This window comes from Cyclopterus lumpus, chromosome 6 (genome assembly GCF_009769545.1).
Source record: "Cyclopterus lumpus isolate fCycLum1 chromosome 6, fCycLum1.pri, whole genome shotgun sequence".
NCBI classification, from domain to species: Eukaryota; Metazoa; Chordata; class Actinopteri; order Perciformes; family Cyclopteridae; genus Cyclopterus; species Cyclopterus lumpus.
Genome location: NC_046971.1, coordinates 9,615,365 through 9,636,911, shown reverse-complemented (window position 1 = coordinate 9,636,911; position 21,547 = coordinate 9,615,365). Strand labels below are relative to the sequence as shown.

Genomic DNA, 21,547 nt, shown 5'->3' with positions numbered 1-21,547 from the left:
AAATGCAGGATCCATTGATTTTGGAGCTTGACACATAGTAGGGACTAAAGGTTGGGGCATGTTGATAAAAACTAGTTCATACAACATGTCTTACACACAGAGCCAAGACGAAGAGTCTCAAAGTGGCTCTGAACGTCTACTTTGAACATGTTATCACATCCTCATCTGATCCTTTAGACATTTGTGTGAATACATTCTTTAATTATGGCCGAAAATAGTTGTTGTGAGGTCACAGTTACCTTTGGCACATTTGTGCCACTTGATCAATTAGGAATAGATTTCTATCGGGTCTGTTATGATCCTGAGAAGAAGTACTGCAATTTTGGCCATAAACTGGCAATCAGGTTCAATCCGGCAGCTGTGTGTCACATCCGCTGCAACTGTACCTGTTGACCGAGTCGGTAAACGGGCCAAATCACTGAGACAAGCTGAATTTCTGTTTTCTTAACTTTTCCCTCAGTTAACTTTGCCCTCTGTGCTGCCTGCCTGACCTTTGCCCCAACTGATTGCCACTATACAAATCCTGCTGAGTCCCAATTCAGAAGTGTGATCCTCTGAGTGGATCGTTAGAGGTGGAGCAGGTTTATCTTGCCCTTCACGTCTTCTTGAGTCTGGTCTTGAGCATACAACTAAATATACATTCAGACGCTTCCCATCTACTGTGACCGCAAAATGTGTCCGCACCCATTGTTGAGTCTTTTAAAACTGAAATGACGAATATCGAAGAAGCAGAACTTGTCTATGAAATCATTTATTCTTGCAAGAAGAGTCACCGTTACACAGAGCCACACAGGAGTCTGCCAAGGGTGCACTGAAGAGTCAATACACAGACACGTGTATTTAAGGGAAACAAGAAGGGGGATTCAGGAGGAGACATTTGTCTTCAGATCCCTTGATGAGTAACCAAATGATCAGGTCAGGTGATGAGTACTCAAAGATCCTGGGAATTATAACACTGAACGGTCTCCGTCCTGTCCGTTGTTATAATCTGTCTCCACAAGTGATTGTTTCTTTGATCAAAGGTACGGGGGATTGCATGTCATATGCTTCCTCACCTCTGCAGGACAGAAGATGATTTACATACTAAGAATATATAAAATTCCCATTACACTACTCGCAACGTTGATTATATAATGGCCACAAAAAAAACATTTTACTTGAATACATGAACGACCCCTGGCAAACAATGTGTCTGGTTAATGGTAAATCCAAACCTTTGATCTACAAACATGAGCAAACAGTGTGAACGGTTTATGACTGACCCACATTTTTTGGATTCCAGTTCATTGATTATACACCAAGAAAAACAATACTACATTCCATTTGTGCCAATAGCTCCCCCTAAATGCTTCACAATATTCAAATAAAGCTAACAGAGAGAACGGAGACCCGGCTGATATTTGAGGTATCAGAAGTCCAGGTTCTCCTGCGGAAAGGTCGTTCAAAATGTAATTTATCTCTCAAATTTGATCACAGCATACGGAAAACAACCTCTGCAAGATTAAAACATTTCTCATCGATTGCCAGATTTAAGGACTTTTACCTCTTCGAGGACGGTGACTCGGCCAACAGCTCCGATCTTGCTGCTGTAATTCAGCAAAGAAAAATTCCCTTCAGTTGCTCCATAAAACTCCACAATTTTAACATTTCCAAACCTCATTAGGAAGTCCCTCCAGACATGGACTCATTGAGTTTCTGTCGGGGAGGAACCAACAGCTTTATTTATGTTATATCTGGTGACCTTAAATGTTTTATTAACGTTAGTGCTGTGACACACAGGACCGTTGGTGTGCTGCAGAGGCAACGCATAGTTTCTCCCTTCTACTGTGTCTGTGTGACTGTGACGGTCCATTTTCTGCAGTCATCCCAGAACATCTACTACTCAAAAACAGTCCTACAAGCGGCAACAAGAAGTATACGATCGGTGAGATTTGATATTCTTCTTGTCAAACAAAATCTACTGGGTGTTATGCAACACTGGTCCTGGATGAATCAGTGTTTAAGCCTGGACCTTTGGTCAAGCTTGCAATGAAAGCTGCTTGTTTCAATCATTCATTTCCAATCATTCATTTTCACCGGTTAGTCAGCTCGTTTGTTATTGTGACGATAAATATAACCTTAACATTTGCCATTTTTATAACCCCTGGTTGGAAATCAGTGCACCAAATGTGAATTAATCAGCAGCTGTAAAGTTATTTGCAATACAGGATTATACCAACTGTTTGCACATGCAGTGTGTTATTGCCTAATACCAGTTATGAGTAGTAATAGTATAGTAATTAGTCTGCATGTATGGCAGAGTGCAGCCATCCTATGAAATATTACTGCACTAAACTAACCAAACAGGAGAGATCTGTGGCCTCATCAGTGAATTACAGCACGTACCTTTACAACGGAAGAGCAGCTGGAGACCGAGAGTAAAACGATGCAACTAAAGGTTATTTACTTTTACTTGATTTAATTATTATTGTCAGAAAATGAGAAACTTAGTAAATTGTAGCAGAAGTAGAGCTGCATTTGCTGCATTATATCTCCGATATAAAATAATTCAACAGGATTTGCTGAAGACGCTTCACTCTCACGACAAATGAAATATACCCTCTTAATATGCAATAAAATGATAAGATTTATTAAAACGATACGTAAAAAACATTTACAATCTATGCACAGCATATCTCATGGACGCGATATAAATATTTTTAAATATAAAAACACAGACACACTGGATACGACGGAGAGAGAGCTGTGTGTAAACACCTGCTCCAGTACTCAGGGAGCTATCAGGGAAGGTCACTCAAGGCATCCAAAGGTGAATATGACAGTGTGGGCAAACTTTTGACCTAAATAACATCCAACAAATAGGAGAGGTACAACAAACTACGTGTTAAAGCTATTCAATGTTTTTGGGAAATACGCTCACTTGCTTTCTTGTGCAGGAGTTAAATGATGAAGCTTAGATAAGCTAACAGACTGAGACTGGCATCTTTGCATAGAGCCAGCCTGGCTTTTACCTCCCGTGTTCATGGAAAGCTTTGCTAACCAGCTGCTGGCTTCACACTTCTTATTTAACTCTCGTCAATGAAGTCAATGAGTGCATTTGCTAATACGTTAGACTATTTCTTTAACAATGCAACACGCATCAACACACTGCAGGCAAAGGTTCCACATCTTGTAAACGTGGTCCACTGCATTAGAGGCACTACTCCACTTCATACCGTCACTGTTGTTGGTTGAACGGACTGTCGAAGCCGCTGTCCTGCTGCCGTTGTCTCAACTCGGAGAACAAAGGCCTGGAACAAACTCCACGCTGCGTCTCCACCTCAGAGCCGGGGGTGGGCTCTCTGTGTGTGCTTATCTTTGCAGGCAGAAAGTTCAAGTTCTTTTTGGCAATTTCGTTATAGACGGTCAGGTCGGAAACATTTGGGGAGAGGTCGCCGAAGTCACTTGCCGACGCGGCAGAGACCGAAAAGGGCTTCACCGGTTCTACTTTCCTCCCCGAGTAGGAGTGTGAGGAAACCCGGAAGCCTGTGTCCGAGTCACTGCTGGTCATGCTCCAGTCAGGGTGCTTCTCCTCCCTGACCGGAGCCTCCTTGGTGAGGAATGCTTTCCTCTGTCGCTCTGAGTCAAGACGGTTGTCTGCTCTGCTGGAGTGAACTCCCTGCACCACGTACAGCTCCCTGCTTTTACTCCTCACATCTACTGAGGCCTCCTCCTTCCCAGATGGAGAGATGTCTTGGTGACTCAAAGGTTTAGTTCTCGCTGCAGCTGTAAGTTTCTGCGCTGAATCAGCTGAAGTCGTTTCCCTTTGGGATCTCTCCTCTGGTCGGATGTCAGGGAGCTCGGTAAGAGTCGGCAGGTTCTTACTAAAACCTTCGCTTCTACCTGGAAGGCAGTCGGCTGTGAACACAACCGTCAAACAACCTCAGTCAGTACGAAACAGATTCACACCACATTGATATTTTCTAAATAAAAAAAAAACATCTACATTACATAATTTCTGCACAACAGGACTCACTTTGTAAACTGGAATTTCTTCCAGGTTTACTTTTTGAGGGAGTCTCCAGGACTTTAGCCATGGCTGCCAGCTTGCTTGCAGCATTCATTATTTTCTTTTCAGCCCTGCAGAAGACAGGAAGATCAATGCAATTAGCCGGAGAAGCCCTGAAGAAGCAAGCAAACAAGTTCAGGACAATTATGGCCTCTTGCCCTATCGTTTTTCCTCCGTCCTCCAGTAACTCCTGCAGACAGGTCAGATAATAGCGCCGCATCTTTCTGGTGGTGTCCTGCCTCTCCCGCTGCACCTCCATGCGGATCATCTCGGCTGCTCGCTCCCGACTCTCCTGGAGGTAACGCAGCATGTCTCCTGCCATAAACGACACAATTATGCTTTGTTGCTGCTATTTGACCCTGTCATGACTAGGTGTCACATGTAAAATAGGTTTTAATCTCAATGTGACTTCCTCACTAAATAAAGGATAGATATATATATATATATATATATATATATATATATATATATATATATATAAATACAGGCATCATAGTGTATAGTTTTATCTGCCCTTTACTCCCTCCATGCGGGCGTAACATTAAATTTGGGTGTTCCCAATATTTATAGAGTATTTTACATCCACACAGGTACATCAAAGATCAGCACCATTACCAACCTCTGATCTTTTCTACAGTCATCAGGTATTGCTGCTTCATCTCCTCGAGGCCTTGCTGAACATTTGGGTTGTGATCAGAACTCCTGGAAGCAAGAATGATACATACGAAATATAAAATAATGTACAGTAGATCAGATGGATGTTTTCAGAGCACTTTCTCCACTCAACACTGAGTGCACACTGAACATTGGTGTGTTTTTAATTTCTTAAAGTAACAAAAACAGTGCAGCTTGAGCAATTTGTATTAACATTTATTTTTTGTAAAATCAAGCTTCCCAACCACTTTTTGCTATAAATGGTCCAGAAAATCATGGCAATCTGCTGTAAATTAAAAGAGACAAATTCTTCACCAATATCAAGTACACAATCTGTCACAGTTAATAAGGTTTGTATTCAAATAAACTTCTGAGGCCCTAAATTCAAAGCAGGACTTCATTTGAATATTACTGAAAAAGGTCCTTTTAATCACGTTAGACTAAAGGAGGCATGTAACATTAAACAGAGGGGGAAACAATATTTAATTGGACTTTAAAATAAGAAATTATAAAAAAGAAAAAAACCAAACCGTGAGGATTCTTTGGCGCTCTTCACCTCCTCAAGCTGCTGCAGATGTCCCTCCTTTGCCTTTCGCAAGCTGTTTTCATGCTCATCTACAACACAATGATTACATTACATTACAATGATACATTGTCTGTTGAATAAATCCGTTTAAAGAAACATTTTAGACGCATTAAATACCTTTCAGATGCTGCATGGCAGTTTTGTGCCCACGAACGCTGTGCTGGAGTTGACGACAGGCTTTCTCTAAGTGCCTCTGGAGCTCCTGGTTCTTCTTCTGCAGCTTACCTGAAGGGACAGTTAGTGCTATTTATCAATCTCGAGTGGTTTGGGGAGAGTTGTCTAGTTTTTGAGATATCGGCCATCGACGTGTCTTACTTCTCTTCAATACAACAAGACAAGTGACATTTTATTCGAGAAAAGCCGGACATCTCTACAGCGGATGTCTCCAGGTCTAGGCAACTAGATTGATAAAAGCACTGCAGGTAAGAAGAAAAACATGTATTTTTGATTTTGGGGTGAACTGCCCCTTTACCTAAAGTCTCAGTGCACTCCTTCCTGCAGCGAGCCTCCGTCTTCTGGGACAAAGAACCTGGAAACCGGGGACAATATTGTCAAGTAAAAACTTCTTTATAGGCAATACACGGTAGTCTGATCAAAACAATGAATACGGCCTGCAAAATGGATTTAAGTGATAAGAGTTCACAAAGCCTTGCTCAGTGAAGAGACAATAAGGACGCACTACATACTTTGCATTTTGTCCATTTCTCTCTCGTGCTGCTCCTGCGTTTCTTTTAACACACGGCTCAGTTTCTCCTCGTCTACCTGTGGATCATAAATGAAACCATAAAGGGAAAAGCTACTCAGTAGCTCAGTCAGTAGGGGCTTGGATTAATAACTGGAAGGTAGACATTTAAACATGGCATAACTTGTTGTGATAAAGGAGAATGAGGCTGTTAGCACACAAAGAAATGCGATCTCCAACGTAAAAGCGTGACAAAGACGTTGCAGGATTGAAGCATTGCATGTATAAATTATTGGGAATTTGCACTTTTTAGTGCGACATTCTCTCCTGAAACTGTACCCAGCTGTGGTCGGATGTGTGTTCACTGCTCACCTGTTTTGTTTTGATTACTTTAATCAGAGTAAAGCCAATCCTCCCAGTTAAATTCACTTTAGATATCGGGTAGTAAAACTCACTTTCTTCCACTCCTTCTTGGCTTGAGACACGGCTCTGTTGACTAGATCTGTGCAGATTGCTTTGATGATGTGCGTTATTGTGCCCTCTGATGTGGCCCCGCTGGTCCTCTTGGTGTCTTCAGTGCCCTGCTGATCTGTTTTGGGATCCCTGAGAAGTTGTGCTTGGACCTCTGCCAATCCAGTCTGAAGCTCTGCTAGTAATTCATCTCTCATCTGCTTTCTCTGCGCCTGCTCCTTCTCTGCATGCTGACATCTCCACTCCTCCTCTCGGGCCCTCAGAGCCTGTTGGAGCTTGGCTTCCAGCTGCAGGAGCAGCTCCTTCTTATGGAGATCGGCATCCTCTCTGACCTGCTGCAAAGCCAGCTCCAGCTTTTTGCGCTGCTCTTGCAACTTGCTTTGGTAAACCTGCTCACTGCGGACCTGGATGACGGAGATCTCCTTATTGTCTCGGTTCCAGGCTGCTCTAGCTCCGGCCAGCTCGGCCTTCAGCAGAGCAGCTTGCTCTCTCCTCTCCTGCTCCAGCTGACTGTGGAGGGATGCCACCTCCTCTTGGAGATCCTTCACCCTCTGCGTTCCAGAGCTCTGCTCCTCCAGCTGGTTCTTGTGCTTATTATACCACTGCTCCTCTGCCACCTTCAGGGCCTGGGATACCTGACCCGTTTACATTGAGGAAGAGACATTATCAGAAAAGAAAAAAAACAGTTGACAGGAGTGACTCCTCTTGATTCTGAAAGAAAAAGGTCATACCTGTTGTTCTGTGCATTTTTCTTGTAGTTCCTCCCATTTCTCCCTCTCTGTTTGAAGCGAGGCTTGGTATTCTGGTAATAAAGTCAAATCCTCAATCCAGCGATTGTAGGCCCGGGTTACTGCACCTTCGACCTGAAACACCACCACTTACTTTGTCAATCTCTGATGAGGGCAAGACCGCCAAAAACATTTTGGGGAATAGCTCACGGTATGTTGGAGAAAGGTTGTGCAACATTTCATTTTGATGGACCACTTCTTGATTCGCTCATGTCAAGAATGGACGGATAAATCAGGACAATCATCATGTAGCTGGTACATCTAAAAGTGAACAAAATTGGTGCCACTCGTATAAAATGTAAGGCATGTTTGGCTAACTAGCACAAGTATTGTAAAAACCAGACCTGTTTGGCCATGTTCTCCAGGTGTTTCTCGTGTTGCTCTCTCTGGGTTTGTTTCCTGGCTTCCTCCACAGCTTTGCATTTTACTTTGTCAGAGTCCAGTTGCAGCTGCTGCTTCTGGGCACTGAGCCTGGAGTCGAGCTCCTCAACAGTAATTGTCATACTGCTTGCGTCAATCGCATCTGCCTGACAGGTTGCCTCAGCGGTCTCTTTGCGGTTCTCTCTCCCGGCCTCCTCCAGCCTCTGGACCCAGGTCTTCTCCATCTGCACAGAAGCAGTACATTATTTACAGTGTGATGTAAAAACACCATTGAGGGAGCTGGACAGTAATTACAGGAAATCATACCTTTTGTAGTTCCTCCTTCCAAGCAGCCTTGGCCAAGGCTACATGAGAATTCACCTGCTGCTGGATCTCAGTCCCCTTTTCTTTGGACCACAGAGCTCTGAGCTGGTTTATTGAGGCCTGATGCTGAGCCTCAAGCTCAGCCCTCAGCTTCTCCACAGCTGTGCCACTCTCTTCTCTCATCTTTTGCTGGGAATGATAATTAAATCATAAATGAGTCTGTCCATAGGTAATGTACGTTAGATACAAGCAACATCAGCAGTGAGAAACTGTTTTTGGAAGCATGTAGCAATACAAATAGTAAAGCTAAGTCAACAGATACAAAATCAGAACAAAAGCAAATAGTACCATGACAATATAAATTCAACACAGAACAATTTCCAAAACATCATTTATCCTAGTGTATTTTTGATCTTTTTAAATCTCTTAATTTCTTCCTTTCAATGGTTTGATGATCATAAGAATCATGTCCAACTGCTTTTGATATTCTAAACTGAATTTAGGATTGTATACCTCATTTACTCTGATCACAGCCTCTTCCTTGTCAATCGTGTCCTTCTCCTTACAGACAGATATGTAACACTCTTGCACAGCCAACATCTTATCATTGGCCTCAGACAGCTTGGTCCTGGGAAGAAGTCATTTTTTTTAAAAACTGTAAATAAGCTGCAACGGTTTCCAGATAAAAACAATGTTCAGTGACAGGTGCAGAGGACTTACTGGAACTGTTGGACCTGCTGCTGGTGGTGTGCAGTCAGCTGTTCAACCTGAGCATCGTGTTCCAGCATGAGCTCTGTTCTGACCCGATCCACCACGTCATCCCTGTACTGCTGATTAATCCGCTCAGCTCTCCATGAAGAAACAGAAACACATTATTAATATTAATAATAATAATAATAATGCATTCTATTTGTAAGGCACTCTTCATCCAAGAATCTCAGAGTGACACAGAGCCAGTACATAGTTAAAACTAACAATAATAAAAAAATTAATATATCACACACACACGGTATTATTTTCCTCCTCTGTGCCTCACCTCTGAGCAGCCTCCTGCTTCTCTTGGTCGAGTTCCTGGATCATCTCCCTCATCTTAGTGCAAAGCTCCAAATTGGCAGACCTCAACTTTTCCTCACTCTGTTTCAGCTCCATATTCTTCTCTTCTAACACCTAGAGTTTGGATAGAAACCCACCAGTATTTCATGAAATAGTCTAAAAAACAAATATAATTTATTTTATGAAACTACAACCAACCTCCACTTGATCCTGCAAGTGTTGTTTGTCTTCCTGTAGTCTCGCAAACTCTTTCTGAGACTCTCCGGTTACGTCTCCATGTTTCATCCGACTGGTCTCTCTGACCTGTGAACAATTTTGTTATGATCACTGTTGGAAATAGAGCCATTTAATCCCGTACCCTGTATTTATGCATTGTTTTACGTTTGTCCGTTTCTTTTTACGCCATTACAACTGGATAGGTTTGGTATGAAACTTGCATAAATGTAATATTCTAACCCTATCAGTTCCATATGTTTAATAGTTTTATCATCTTACCTAAACCAGATGTATATGTTTTCCAAATTGGCCAATAAACAGACAGTGTGCAGATTGAAATGCTTCGCTCAGCAATGCAACAATTAAGTGCATCTCTGGTCATGTAGAGGGCAGTTCTCACCGAAGAGCAGAGCTTGGCTTCATCTAACTGGGTCTGCAGCGCGGTCAGTCGACCCTGACAGAGCAGGAGCTCCTCCTGCAGCTGGCTGATCTTCTGCCGCTTCCCCTTCAGACTTCCCAGGCAGCGCTGCATCTCCAATCGCAGCAGCCGCAAAGCTTCATCTCTGGGCAGCTTGGAGTCCGACAGGTGAGCCAGGGCAGTACTGACCAAACGGTAGCGGAAGTTAGATTTTGATTGACGGAAGTGGTGATAAATGAGTACAAATATTGCAAGTTGACAGTTTATACTAGCACTTATGATACAAAATGCCACAGAAAGACACAGTCATTCTATTGATTACAATAACTATGCTCTATGATCATGATGTACCTGTGAAGAAAGCCATTTTTCCTGTTTGTTTTCTTTAATCCTAAATCCACACAGGAGTCGGACAGGTGGTTCTCCCATTCACTGTTCAGGTCTAATGCAATAACACCGTGTTTCACAGCAGATTCATACAGAGTGATCTGCTCTTTCAACTCAGACAGATCCTCCTTTAGAATAAAATCAAAAGATGAAAGGTTCAATCAGTAAAGTTAAGTAATAACGTTTTTCTATTCTCGGGGCAGAAACATCAAAGATCAAACCTGCAAGACCGTGTTCATGTTTTCACTCAGCGCTTTGGCTGATTGAGCCTTTTGTAGTTTGATTTGGATCTGACTCATCTCCTGCACTGATCCTGAAGGGAAAAGAGCCAGAAGAAAAACATATTTAAAATTGAGCAACAAAAAAAAAAACATGCATAAAAGTTGCTCTTTAATGTTCTGTGATTTCTTCTCAATGTAGTTTCAGCAAACACATACGATACAAGAAGGTGGGTGAAGCCCACAGTGACTCACCGGTCTGCAGCAGCTGGGCACATTGTTGTTGACTCTCCTCCAGACGCTGAGTGAGGGTGTTGACGACTCTGGCTCGCTCTAGTTGCTCTTCTTCTCTTTGGCGCTCCAGTTTCTTCACCTGCTCTCGCAGCCTCTGACCAACATCAATCTGGAAACAACAACACAGGAATTTACTATGTCTGCAGGCGACTTCGACTATATCTCCTGTGAGAGTAACACCGCAGACCTTTTCGTTCAGAGTCTGAGAGGTCGAGTCCAGCTCCTGCTGGAGCGTCAACAGTGCATTCTCATGCTGCTCCTTTATGACAGCAAGGTCTCGGTCATGCTGCTGCCGCGTCCTGGACAGCGTGTCAGAGCGACAAAGTTCCAACATCTGCTGCTTCATGCTGTCCACTGCAGCTTCTGCCACCCTCTGCTTTTTCGAGTTCTGCAGAGCAAACAAAATAAAACTATTGTATTTACCTCAATGAAATATAAAGGTTTCAATTAAGATATTAATGCTATCTGTATGTTAGAAAACAACAGAATCGTTTTGGGTCTGTTTAAGAACACATTAGAAAACCTTTCCGTGAAGCCTTTACATTATTTCATATCAGATTCTTTTATTCTGTAAAGCTGACACTGCTTTTATATAAACTGAATAAATCCTGTATGATTTTTTAAAATAACATTTTCCTAAATTATAGGTAACCTAAATTATTGTATCGTTTTGAACTTAAAACAATTAAGATAAGGAGTCAAACAGCCGTGTGTGTCAGTGCAGAACTTACCTCCTGGTCTCTCTCAGTCAGGACCTGAACTTGCTGCTCCATTGCCTTCACTTTGTTTTGCATTTGAACCTCTCTGTCCTTGGCCTCTTCAACCAGTTGACTGGATTCCTTTAGGCTTACTGCTAGGCCATCCTTTTCGTCTATTGATGATTTAAAAAAAAAAAATGATGTCCCCACAAGCAGCAAGAAAACACAAAGCCAGTTCATCGGTGGATAGTGCAAACCCTCTCAACAGCCACAAGGGGGCATCTATACAAGTAAATAAGACATATCCCATTTTATTTCCCATAATCAATCAATCAATCAATCAATCAATCAATACAATGAATTAATAAGATAAGCCATTTGGATTTTAAAGGCATAACAAAAACAAAACATATTATGAATGCACAAGTATGAAACACAATGGTCAGACAGTGAAAAACTATTCTTTAAAAGATAAGAGGTTTTTAAGGCAGCTGAGATTATGTATTTTTATACTTTATACATAATGTACAGCAACAACAAATTGAAATCCAAAGTGGCACAAAATCAGTATTATCGCATGGGCGATGATGTACTGCAACAATGTAAATGTAAGTCCCATCCCTCATTTTGAAAGCAAAAACTGTGAAACACACCTTTGGCAATTGCAAACTGATGCTCGATATATCTCATATTGCGCCTTGAATCCTCCAGTTTTCGCTCCAAGTCTTCAATTTGCCTCTGCTGAGCCGTGTGTAAAATCTGCAGCTGGGCAAGCAGCTCTCTATCAGCAGTTTCTGGAAGACAGCAACAACATTCAGATTCAACAAAATAATTCTGTATACCTCATTGAAAGTGTGGGGACATTCTATTTTGAGAATGTCATTTGAGAGGGTGTATGTTGTAAAATAACAGGTTAGGCATCCAGATTCATATTGGTATCAACCAAGGACATCCTAATGGATCATAACATTTTAAATAAAGTACAGATACTTATAAATGACAATTAAAATTGCACTTTTCCTGTCGTCTGGCTGAATATTTTTTTTATGACACAGAAATATAATTGGCATAAACATAAGCTAATTATTGTTATTTCCACACAAGGATTTCAAAACTGAAACTTTGATTCTCTGAAATAAAAAAGTGTGATGGTTTATATGGGTGTAACATGGACCAACATTGCACATCTATTTCCCCAGCCCTTTCCAGTGAACAAAAGCTCATGTGTGTACTCCTGTCTACTTAACAACTCAACTTTAGCAGATAAAGTGTGTTCTTCAATGGCACTTTGACAACAAAACAATACTTCGGATTATTCACTTGGATACATTGGTTTCGCCAGGACAGGAAATTCCTACGTTGAGATTCATTGTAACAGGGAAACTTTTCAAGTATTATTGTGATTTACATGGAACTGTACTCCTGTGCCATTAATCCACAAACTAAATCAAGACTCACGTTGTGTCGAGTCAAGGAATTCTCTTTGCAGATGGTCAAATTGACCTTCTTGTTGAACGGCCTGTGAGTTAAACATGGCTGGCTGATGGGCAGGGTGGTGAGGATTGTAGGTGGCATGGTGCTGATCCACTCTGTCCAACACTCCGGGCTGTAAAGTTTGAAGACAAAAACAGTAGAGTTGAAGTAAATAACTACAAAAATATGTGCATGCTCACAACTAGATGCTTATTTAAAATGTATTAAAAGGAAAAGGCAAGGCAAATGTATGTATGTATATTTCATACAAAAGTACATTTTCAATCACATGTATAAAATAATAAAAAAACATCTGCGTTGACAAAATAGACCAAACGTGAAACTCTACGCACTTGAAATTGGTTTCTGCCGTTGTTGTGATCCCCATAGTTTTGGATGTCTCTGCGTCCTCCTTCTCCATTATACATGACAGCGTTATTAGAGCCTTGAGGATACGGTTTAGACTCATACTCGTCTGTGGAGCAATCCTTGGTCTCTGTAGGTTTTTCGGAGCCCATGCTGGTGTATGTATAATCTCCCTGGGTGTACTGATGATCCTGGTTCCAGGTGTTGGGTAGAGGGTGATGTCCATTGTTCTGAACAGCTCCATCCTCATAAGCATACTCTTCATCAACTTCACAGTCCTTCAGAGAGACATTGACAATAAGAGTGATATTTTGTTCTTTAGAAGTTCAGAAGACAAAAATCTATCAGTCAAAACTAACTAAGTAACGAAGTAACGAACTAAGTAAGTAACTAACTAACTACCTGTTCATGAGAAGGTGGCCTCGGATGATCTGACCATTGCGGAGTCCATGCAGACTGTGGGCTGAGTGGAGAGGACAAAAAAAAGCTTCATTATATTACAATGCAATAAGGTAATTGTGTACAACACACACAAGGGGCCTCCAAATCTGAGTTTTACAAGTGTCAGCAGCAACATATGTTTAACCTGCTGCCAGTGTTTTTATTGCTGCAGGTAGAGTATTCCAGTTCTGGGGAGGAGTCTATGCTGTCCTCCAGCATGTCATCCGGCAGGTCGGTGAGCAATTTATGCAGCTGCGGAAAAAAAAAAAAGCACATGGAAATGAGTCACACTGGTTGCTCCGTAACAGAGTAATAAAGTGATACAGATAGGAAAAACAGCAGAGAAGAAATCCCAGACAGTTTGAGAGACAGAATGTGTCCATTTGTAGTGTGTTGCACCAAAGTTATCTGTAAACAAGTAAAACCAGAATGATATTGTATTTTTGTTCTTATACGTGTCCATTTTAACCATGTATTAATTACTTCTATTGATAAACCAGTCAAGTCATTTGTTAAACAAAATCCTCAAATATTCTCTGGTATAAATGTGATGTGTTGCCGCTTTTCATCAGTAATGAAAAGTAATCCTATACGTACAGTTTGTATAAAATGTGATCATTATTCTTTTGGTCCATACAATCAAATTGAGAAACAAAACAGTGATAAACAACAATGTAATCTTCTGTCAAAACATCCTCGCTCTTAGTGACACAAAAACAGGTCAAATCAACTTCTACGTTAGTAACAGACCGACCAGGCTACTTTACAGCCAGCCATGTGTGATGGAACAAGCAGCACCTTCTGGACTTACTTCCCACAAGGACCGATGAATATTCCTCAAATCCGCCACTGTGTCCACAACCAAAGGACCCATGTTATCTCGCTGACACATTTAACAAAGATTGAATAGGCACCTCTGCTTCAGCAGTGAAGCCACCTGATAACCTCCTCGTCCTCCTAGTCTAATCGTACTGCAGAGAAGACCTTCTGTGTGAAGCATCCAAAACATGCCAGGCATGTTGTAGGCTGAGGCTCCCTGCGGTCTCGCTGTGTTTTTTGCTCCAAAAGAAATCCATTGTTTAGACAAAACATATAGCAAGGTTAACTGGAGCAGAAACATTCCAATTACCGGTGGCAAACATTTTCCAATTGACCAACTTGCGTATACTAAATAGGCAAGGCTATACCAAAGGAAAAAAAGTCCATTTGAGTCCCTTTCTTCTAAGTTTAGAAGACCAGTGGTAAGACATTCAGTAAAAGTTTCTTTGTGCTTGCTTCAGTAAATCAAGTACAAGAGGGGCCAAGCACAGACTCAAGGTAACCTAAATAGAGAGGGAAACCACAGAGCAGAGCGAGTTTCTGTGCGACACACCTGGAAGGAGGCCTTTTCCTTGAGCCAATAATAGCTCAGGTTCAGGGTGCAACAGATTGTAGGCGTGAGTAATAACTAGAATGCCTGTTTAGCTGTGAAGCTGCTGTGAAGCTGACGGTCTCAAAAAGAGCATAACTAATGGTTGCAACTATATCAATATGACAATATGCATAATCAGTGAGCAAAAGGTGAGGTAGTTACCGTTAACACAATTACAGTGACAAGTAACACAAGAAGGTCAAACAACTAGACACAACTATCATCTGCAATAACAAAACGTTATCCCAACAACTTCACAATGAAGTATGCGTGTCATACCTCTTGCTCTCTCGCATAGTCCTCCTGGTCGTATTCTTCTTCATCGTGCTGGGTCTGAAGAGCAGCACTGTCAAAATCAATAGACATGGTGCAGACAGAGCCTGTTGGTGGAGGGTGCTCTGAGAAAAGAGGTGCGGAAACAAACTCAAGAGGGAAATCACAAACACCCAGAACAAATGTGTGTTACATGCAGTATTGGCGTTAAAAGCATTAGCTAGCTAGGATGTTCGACGTCAACATTACAAGTTAGCTCAAAGTTAAACGCACTAATATTAACGAGTACAAACCAACACAAAGCGTTAGCTTACCTGTAGGCATTGATGGGACAGACACGTATTCCTTTATTTAAGAGACGTTAGAAGCTAACTAACCGCTAGCCACGTTACCTATTGTTTACATTGCAAAGCGACCGTAGCTAGCTTAGCGGTAACGAGAGCCATGTATCAGCAACTTAAAACCAGCCCGGTCGGGCTTTAAAAAACCTCCGCGAATACATTTGATCAAATATCCATGAGCCGATAACAAGTTAAGTACCAGTTAACATGTATTGTTGGCCGAGCGCCGTTAACCGTTGTGAGTAAAATTAGCTTTACAAAGCTAGCAAACTCCGGCTAGCTGGTCGGATGTCCTCTTTAAAGACTCGCCCACTTTGAAAACTCGCGCGCATTACCAGCGCCAAACCGCTGCGGGTCTAAATGGAGAACACGCGGACAACTAGCTAGTAATCTATATAGCTACATTATATATACATTATATATAGCTTACATTATGTACTCATATGATAGTTCATCATCAATTCACTGTGACAAAACCTGCATGGTAGAAGCTACTTTGTAAACATTTGTGTCGATACTGCCAACCCCGGAACTAGAAGCTATCCACGCTTCCATGGTAACAGCGCGTCTAGCCTTGTGGGAAGTGTAGTCTCGATGTTTTACGCGAGTCGGCACGAAAGAACTAACTGAACTAAATTAATTAATTTTTTAAACATTGATTAATAAGAACATGCAAAACAGTTTCATGTTAAAGCAGTGCGACCATACTTGTAATCTGTTATTTTAAAAATGAGGTGATATTAAAAATAAATTGCTGTAAATAGCATAGACTTAACATTTCCTGCATGATTTGGTTCATATATCTTTATAAACGTGCAATCCGTATTGTTGGCCATGTATATACAAATGACATCATAACGTGTTATTTTAGGTAAAATAATCAGATGTGGATGTGCATAATAACCTCTGTTTGTTCTGTTAAGTGGGACATATATAACATTTGTTTCCCCGCAAAGCAAATTATGTAGTAGCTGTTGTAGGTTACACCAATGTTGTCTACAACATCTAGGTCTCGATATAAGCGATACAAATTCTAAGGGTTTATAAAAATAACTTAATTATGTTCCCTCTTGTGGTAAAACAGTGACCTAGCATCAGTTAGGAAAGTACAAGTGATTGAACCATTATCCTGCACTACAAATTGGGGAAATTAATACAAAGCCTAAATTGCTACATTTAATTTTAATTGCATAACATATCACTAAAAATATAGCCTAATCTAAAACTGACAATTCAGAAAATCAAGATATGTACATTTTATTGTATTTTAGAACAAACTTATTCATAACATAACATTACATTACAAAAATAGGATACATCGGTGAGTCAACCAATTGGTCAACATCAATTCCTCCGCGAGCTCCAATGAGTTGATTAAATTCATATTACACCATATTGATCTTTAGTAAAGATAATCTTAGTTTGGTTGTTGTTTCTGTTCTTTAAATATGTAATGACGCTACCCGTCTGCGTGATTTTGACAATGAAATTATAAAATCATTATGTTATATTTACCCGAATGCTTTAAAAAGGTAGTGTTGAAACACCACAGGCCACGCCCCCTTTCCTGCAGACACTTCCGTGTTGTTGCGGCTGTGGGCTCAACTGTTTCAGAATCAGCTCAGATGTAACAAACGGGAACTTAGCGCTTCTAAACTAAACTGAAGTCATGTTTTATAACTGACCGCAGATCAGTGTTTTGGCATCCGGGATCCACGTATGACAAGTCAGCTGATCGCGACCAGGATCTTCAAAGAAGCTGTGAGCTCTCCTGTCTGACTGCAAGAATTACATTCGGTTCATATATTCGTTCATTGTTTTTAAAGAGGTAGAAATGGCTTCGAACCCGCCCAAGTTAAAGATTGAAATTACTGCCAATGAAAGGTGAGTAGCAGTAGCATAAGACGAGAGGAAACAAATGTAATACTTCATTTCTTTACTTGTAATTTTGTTTTATACAGGCTGCAAAACTTGAAAAACACGTTCGGAAAAAAGTATGGAGAATCTCCTCTCTTCTATGCATGTGCACCTGGAAGGGTCAATCTAATAGGTAATTAAAATGTACGATTATTTGAGTCATATCTGACATATTGATCTGATGTTGCTGTGGCATTATGAAAACGCTAAGAAAAAGTTTTTTTAGATACATTTTCTCTGTTTGCCCAATACTCTGTTATTTCAATAAAATGTTTGTATTTATAGTTAGATGAGTTGCTTCTGCTTATGATAATCCCTTTTTTCAAATGTGTCATATTTAATAGGAGAGCATATCGACTACTGTGGCTATTCTGTTCTTCCAATGGCCATTGAACAGAATATCCTGGCAGCGGTCTCAGTGAACAATTCAGGGACAATCACACTGGCCAACACAAATCCTCAGTACAAGTAAGACTTGAACACCCACAATCATTGTTTAATATTAACAGTACATTGTGCTTGTTTAGTTGATTGTACATTATCATCAACTGTGTGCAGGGATTTCACTGTGTCCTGTTCAGAGGACATTGGTATAGACCGAGAGAATCCAACGTGGCATTATTACTTTCTCTGTGGAGTAAAAGGTATTCAGGTAAGAGCAACATATTCATATCATTCATGACAATGTAGTAAGCAATATCAAAGTGATAATTTCCTGCAAATTAACTGAAGTAAACTTTTTTTTTACAGGAAAAGTTTGGTATGGCTCAGTTAGCAGGGATGTCATGTGTCGTAGACGGAACCATTCCTCCGAGCTCCGGCCTCTCCAGTTCAAGTGCCTTAGTTTGTTGTGCCGGGCTCGTGACAGTGGAGGCCAATCAAAAGTCCCTCTCCAAGGTAAAATGCTTTACAGTACAAGCATATCATTACAAAAACACGGTGTGTGTGTATATATATATATATATATATATATATATATATATATATATATATATATATATATATATATATATATATATATATATATTCATGCAGGAAAGAAAGTGTGATATTGTACAAGCAACCTTCAGAGCTAACTTATAATGTGCTTCACTTTCATGTCAGTAGTCAATATAAGAGTATTTGTTATTTCAAATATTCAATTGAGTAAGTTTCTCATTATTTTCTGAATCCTCCAGGTGGCACTGGCTGAGATTTGTGCCAAAAGTGAGCGCTACATTGGCACAGAGGGAGGCGGCATGGACCAGTCCATCTCATTCCTGGCCGAGAGAGGAACTGTATGTCGGTTTCCTTTCAGTACGAGTCGATCAGGGTCATTTGTCATTTGTAAAGTACCTTATATACATAGTATATATATAACATGTATTTAACAGTTATCACTTGTTTTATTACTTTTAATTATCCATCAGGCAAAGCTGATAGAGTTCCAGCCTCTGAGGGCCACCGATGTCAAGCTCCCAGATGGCGCCGTGTTTGTGATCTCCAACTGCTGCGTTGAGATGAACAAAGCTGCTTCGTCTCACTTCAACATCCGTGTGGTGGAGTGTCGAATCGCCACAAAGGTCAATATCTTAAAGCTAAAACTTGAATTGTTTTCCAGGTTCTTTATTTAATTAAGCTGCACAGTAACTCCAGTTTTCGTTGCTCAATAACATAAAAAAATATGTATATTACAATTAACATATATTAAAACATTTAGCACTTAGTGAAGCAATGCACTTAGAAACAGGAGAGCGTGTTGTTTCTTTACGGGCAATCAGGATGATAGACTTCCAGCAAATATGTATAAATATCAATATAGTTCACGTAAAGAGCCGGGTAAATAATCTCACAGTCCAATGTCTTGGCGGGTTTGGACTCAGATGCTGGCACAGACGCTGGGTCTGGGCTCCAGCAGGTTGTTGAAGCTGGTGCAGGTTCAGACGGAGCTGGATGCCTCCCTGGAGGAGATGCTGGCTCTGGTGGACGAGCTGTTGCATCCTGAGCCCTACAGCCGAGAAGAGATCTGCAAGGAGCTGGGCGTCACCTCTGAGCAGTTCTCCTCAGAGCTGCTGAGCGCCAACACTCAGCATGGTGAGCAACAGTACACAAAAACATCCATGTCATTTTACATCTCTGACTTGAATCGTGTGCAATCTGTGGAAACAGATTTGTGGAGTCGTCGATTAGTGACAACTTTGATAAGCTGATTGAAGTCAGTTATGTTAAAAAAGCTGCTCAAATATACAAAACATATGCAATGTGAAGACTGGTTGTTGCTCTTTTCAGATCATTGTAAATGTAATATATTTCGTGGGGTTTTGGGTTGCTCGTCAGAATAAACAAATTAAAAAAACTCTGCTCTGGTAACCTATGATAGGTATTGGTCATTTTTCTTTTTTATAGTATTTTTTTTTAAATGGTCTATAATAGAAAAGGGAAGTAGTTGCAGCCAAATTACTTTGACATCGAAAGGGCTAAACATGTGTACAATATGAATATGGTTTTAGGATATAAGACTAAATATATTCTGGAATCACATTGTGATACCTATATTTACCCAGACTTAATAATACTTTTATTAATATGAATACATTTAAACAACACACATTTTTAACCATAACATTACAAAACAAACAAATGACTCATGTGAACATCACAAACAAGCAGGAAGTTTGTTATGACCCAATATTTGACCTGACAAACACGGCCTCTTCTTCTCCTCCTCAGTGAAGCTTTTCAAGCTGCACCAGCGAGCCAAGCACGTGTACGGCGAAGCTGCGCGGGTGCTGCAGTTCAAGAGCGCATGCGACTCTGAACCGGCGGAATCCGTACGGCTACTGGGAGACCTGATGAACCAGAGCCATGCGAGCTGCCGAGACCTGTACGAGTGCAGCTGCCCTGAACTGGATCGACTGGTGGACATCTGTCTGTGAGTACAGCTCACTGCCATTACAGATTTAGACTCGGGAGGGACTCAAATGAAATGCGAGTTTTGGAGACCGAACCAATACATAAAGTGAAAAACAACCAACTTTAAAAACATTTGCAGGTTGTGTGGCTGAAATAAATGTAGCTGCTTCAGTCTGAGGGTCCTGGTATATTGTGCATGCTGGCTTCCAGTTCACTACCTACTGGTCATAAAGAGTACAACAAACTAAACCTGAGACTATACTGTTTATTGGCTGTTGGTTGACAATAAATCAACATATTAAACCATTGTATGCTAACAGAAGATGATGAGAAGTACATGTTGTAAGTGGGTATCTTTATCTTTATGTATATATTCAATGCTGGTTGGTCATTAATCAATATACAGTAGCTGCGTGTATTGTATAAAGCGGATTCAGAATTATTGTCTTCACTGAAACACTGACTTAACCGCTGTTTCTTTTATCTCTCGGGGACAGGAAGTCGGGGGCAGTGGGCTCTCGGCTGACCGGAGCAGGTTGGGGCGGCTGTGCTGTTTCCATGGTTCCTGGTGAGAAGGTCGAGTCTTTCTTACAAGCGGTGAGCAAGGCCTTCTACCTCCCCGATCCACGCAGAGCGGCGATGGAAAAACAGAGTTTGTTTGTGTCAAAGCCAGGCGGGGGAGCTGCAATTTTCCTCACGGAGTAAAATGTATTCTCCATGTCTGTTTATACAACAGACATGGAGAATACATTTCATTTCATTCAAATGCAGTGTGGCTGGGAAATAAATGACATATTTCTTTTTACATTTGATTCAGAAGGCACTCACAAATGACAGTAAACCAAAATGTTAACCTTGAATTGTTTCTTACAAAGGGGAATATACTTTTTGTGTTTTAAATTACCAAAAGGCACTTATCATTAAACTCAGCAAAGATGACACATGTAACAACAATCATATCTAATTTGTGCTGCCGTAACATTTTATACGTGAACATAATGTCATTAACAAGGGCAATAAATCGTGAATGTTTAAATAAACTGAATAGTTTAAATGTGCAATTGAAGAATTCATCATTGGAGCAGCATCACGCAGACAATTGGTGTCGCTGTTAAAACGAGTTGGGTTATTGTTTATTTAAAGCTGTGCGAGCCACAGAGCAATCAGCAGAGAGAAGGTTAAACGATAACACGCTTCTGCACACAAGCAATTTTTCACTTCATCAGAGAGCAGAGA

The 21,547-nt window shown here is 40.9% G+C and overlaps 2 protein-coding genes across 3 annotated transcripts; one reads left to right on the top strand and one right to left on the bottom strand.

The window, feature by feature from the left end:
- Positions 1-2,602: 2,602 nt before the first annotated feature.
- On the bottom strand, positions 2,603-16,072 carry cep152 (centrosomal protein 152). Of its 2 annotated transcripts, none has more exons than XM_034534709.1 (29): positions 15,476-16,072; positions 15,168-15,286; positions 13,623-13,729; positions 13,439-13,499; positions 13,024-13,314; positions 12,656-12,803; positions 11,851-11,991; positions 11,231-11,370; positions 10,687-10,887; positions 10,461-10,608; positions 10,209-10,300; positions 9,952-10,115; positions 9,583-9,784; positions 9,165-9,269; positions 8,950-9,080; positions 8,634-8,762; positions 8,427-8,541; positions 7,917-8,102; positions 7,574-7,834; positions 7,173-7,304; positions 6,426-7,076; positions 5,975-6,050; positions 5,761-5,817; positions 5,406-5,513; positions 5,233-5,317; positions 4,668-4,750; positions 4,207-4,363; positions 4,016-4,119; positions 2,603-3,897 (listed from the first exon to the last, which is right to left on the bottom strand). In XM_034534709.1, the coding sequence occupies exons 1-29, from the start codon at positions 15,483-15,485 to the stop codon at positions 3,218-3,220; spliced, it is 4,884 nt and encodes a 1,627-aa protein (XP_034390600.1). In that variant the 5' UTR covers positions 15,486-16,072; the 3' UTR covers positions 2,603-3,217. The 2 variants fall into 2 exon arrangements, with proteins under 2 accessions (XP_034390600.1, XP_034390601.1); XM_034534710.1 differs by having other exon boundaries at positions 15,933-16,063.
- Positions 15,203-21,372, top strand: galk2 (galactokinase 2). Its single transcript, XM_034534711.1, has 11 exons — positions 15,203-15,298; positions 17,193-17,386; positions 17,464-17,552; positions 17,764-17,887; positions 17,978-18,071; positions 18,170-18,316; positions 18,598-18,696; positions 18,829-18,981; positions 19,282-19,492; positions 20,129-20,330; positions 20,809-21,372. Exons 2-11 carry the CDS (start codon positions 17,337-17,339, stop codon positions 21,014-21,016), a joined length of 1,377 nt encoding a protein of 458 aa, XP_034390602.1. The 5' UTR covers positions 15,203-15,298; positions 17,193-17,336; the 3' UTR covers positions 21,017-21,372.
- The last annotated feature ends 175 nt before the right edge of the window (positions 21,373-21,547 follow it).

Excerpts from the sequence above, each read along its gene's own strand:
- galk2 (XM_034534711.1), top strand. The coding sequence starts at position 17,337 with ATGGCTTCGAACCCGCCCAAGTTAAAGATTGAAATTACTGCCAATGAA. Across the intron at positions 18,072-18,169 it reads GTGGAGTAAAAGGTATTCAG|GAAAAGTTTGGTATGGCTCA; the intron begins GTAAGAGCAACA and ends TTTTTTTTACAG. Across the intron at positions 20,331-20,808 it reads CGACTGGTGGACATCTGTCT|GAAGTCGGGGGCAGTGGGCT; the intron begins GTGAGTACAGCT and ends TCTCGGGGACAG.
- cep152 (XM_034534709.1), bottom strand. Across the intron at positions 11,992-12,655 it reads ATTCCTTGACTCGACACAAC|AAACTGCTGATAGAGAGCTG; the intron begins GTGAGTCTTGAT and ends GCTGTCTTCCAG. Across the intron at positions 5,318-5,405 it reads TGCCATGCAGCATCTGAAAG|ATGAGCATGAAAACAGCTTG; the intron begins GTATTTAATGCG and ends ATTGTGTTGTAG.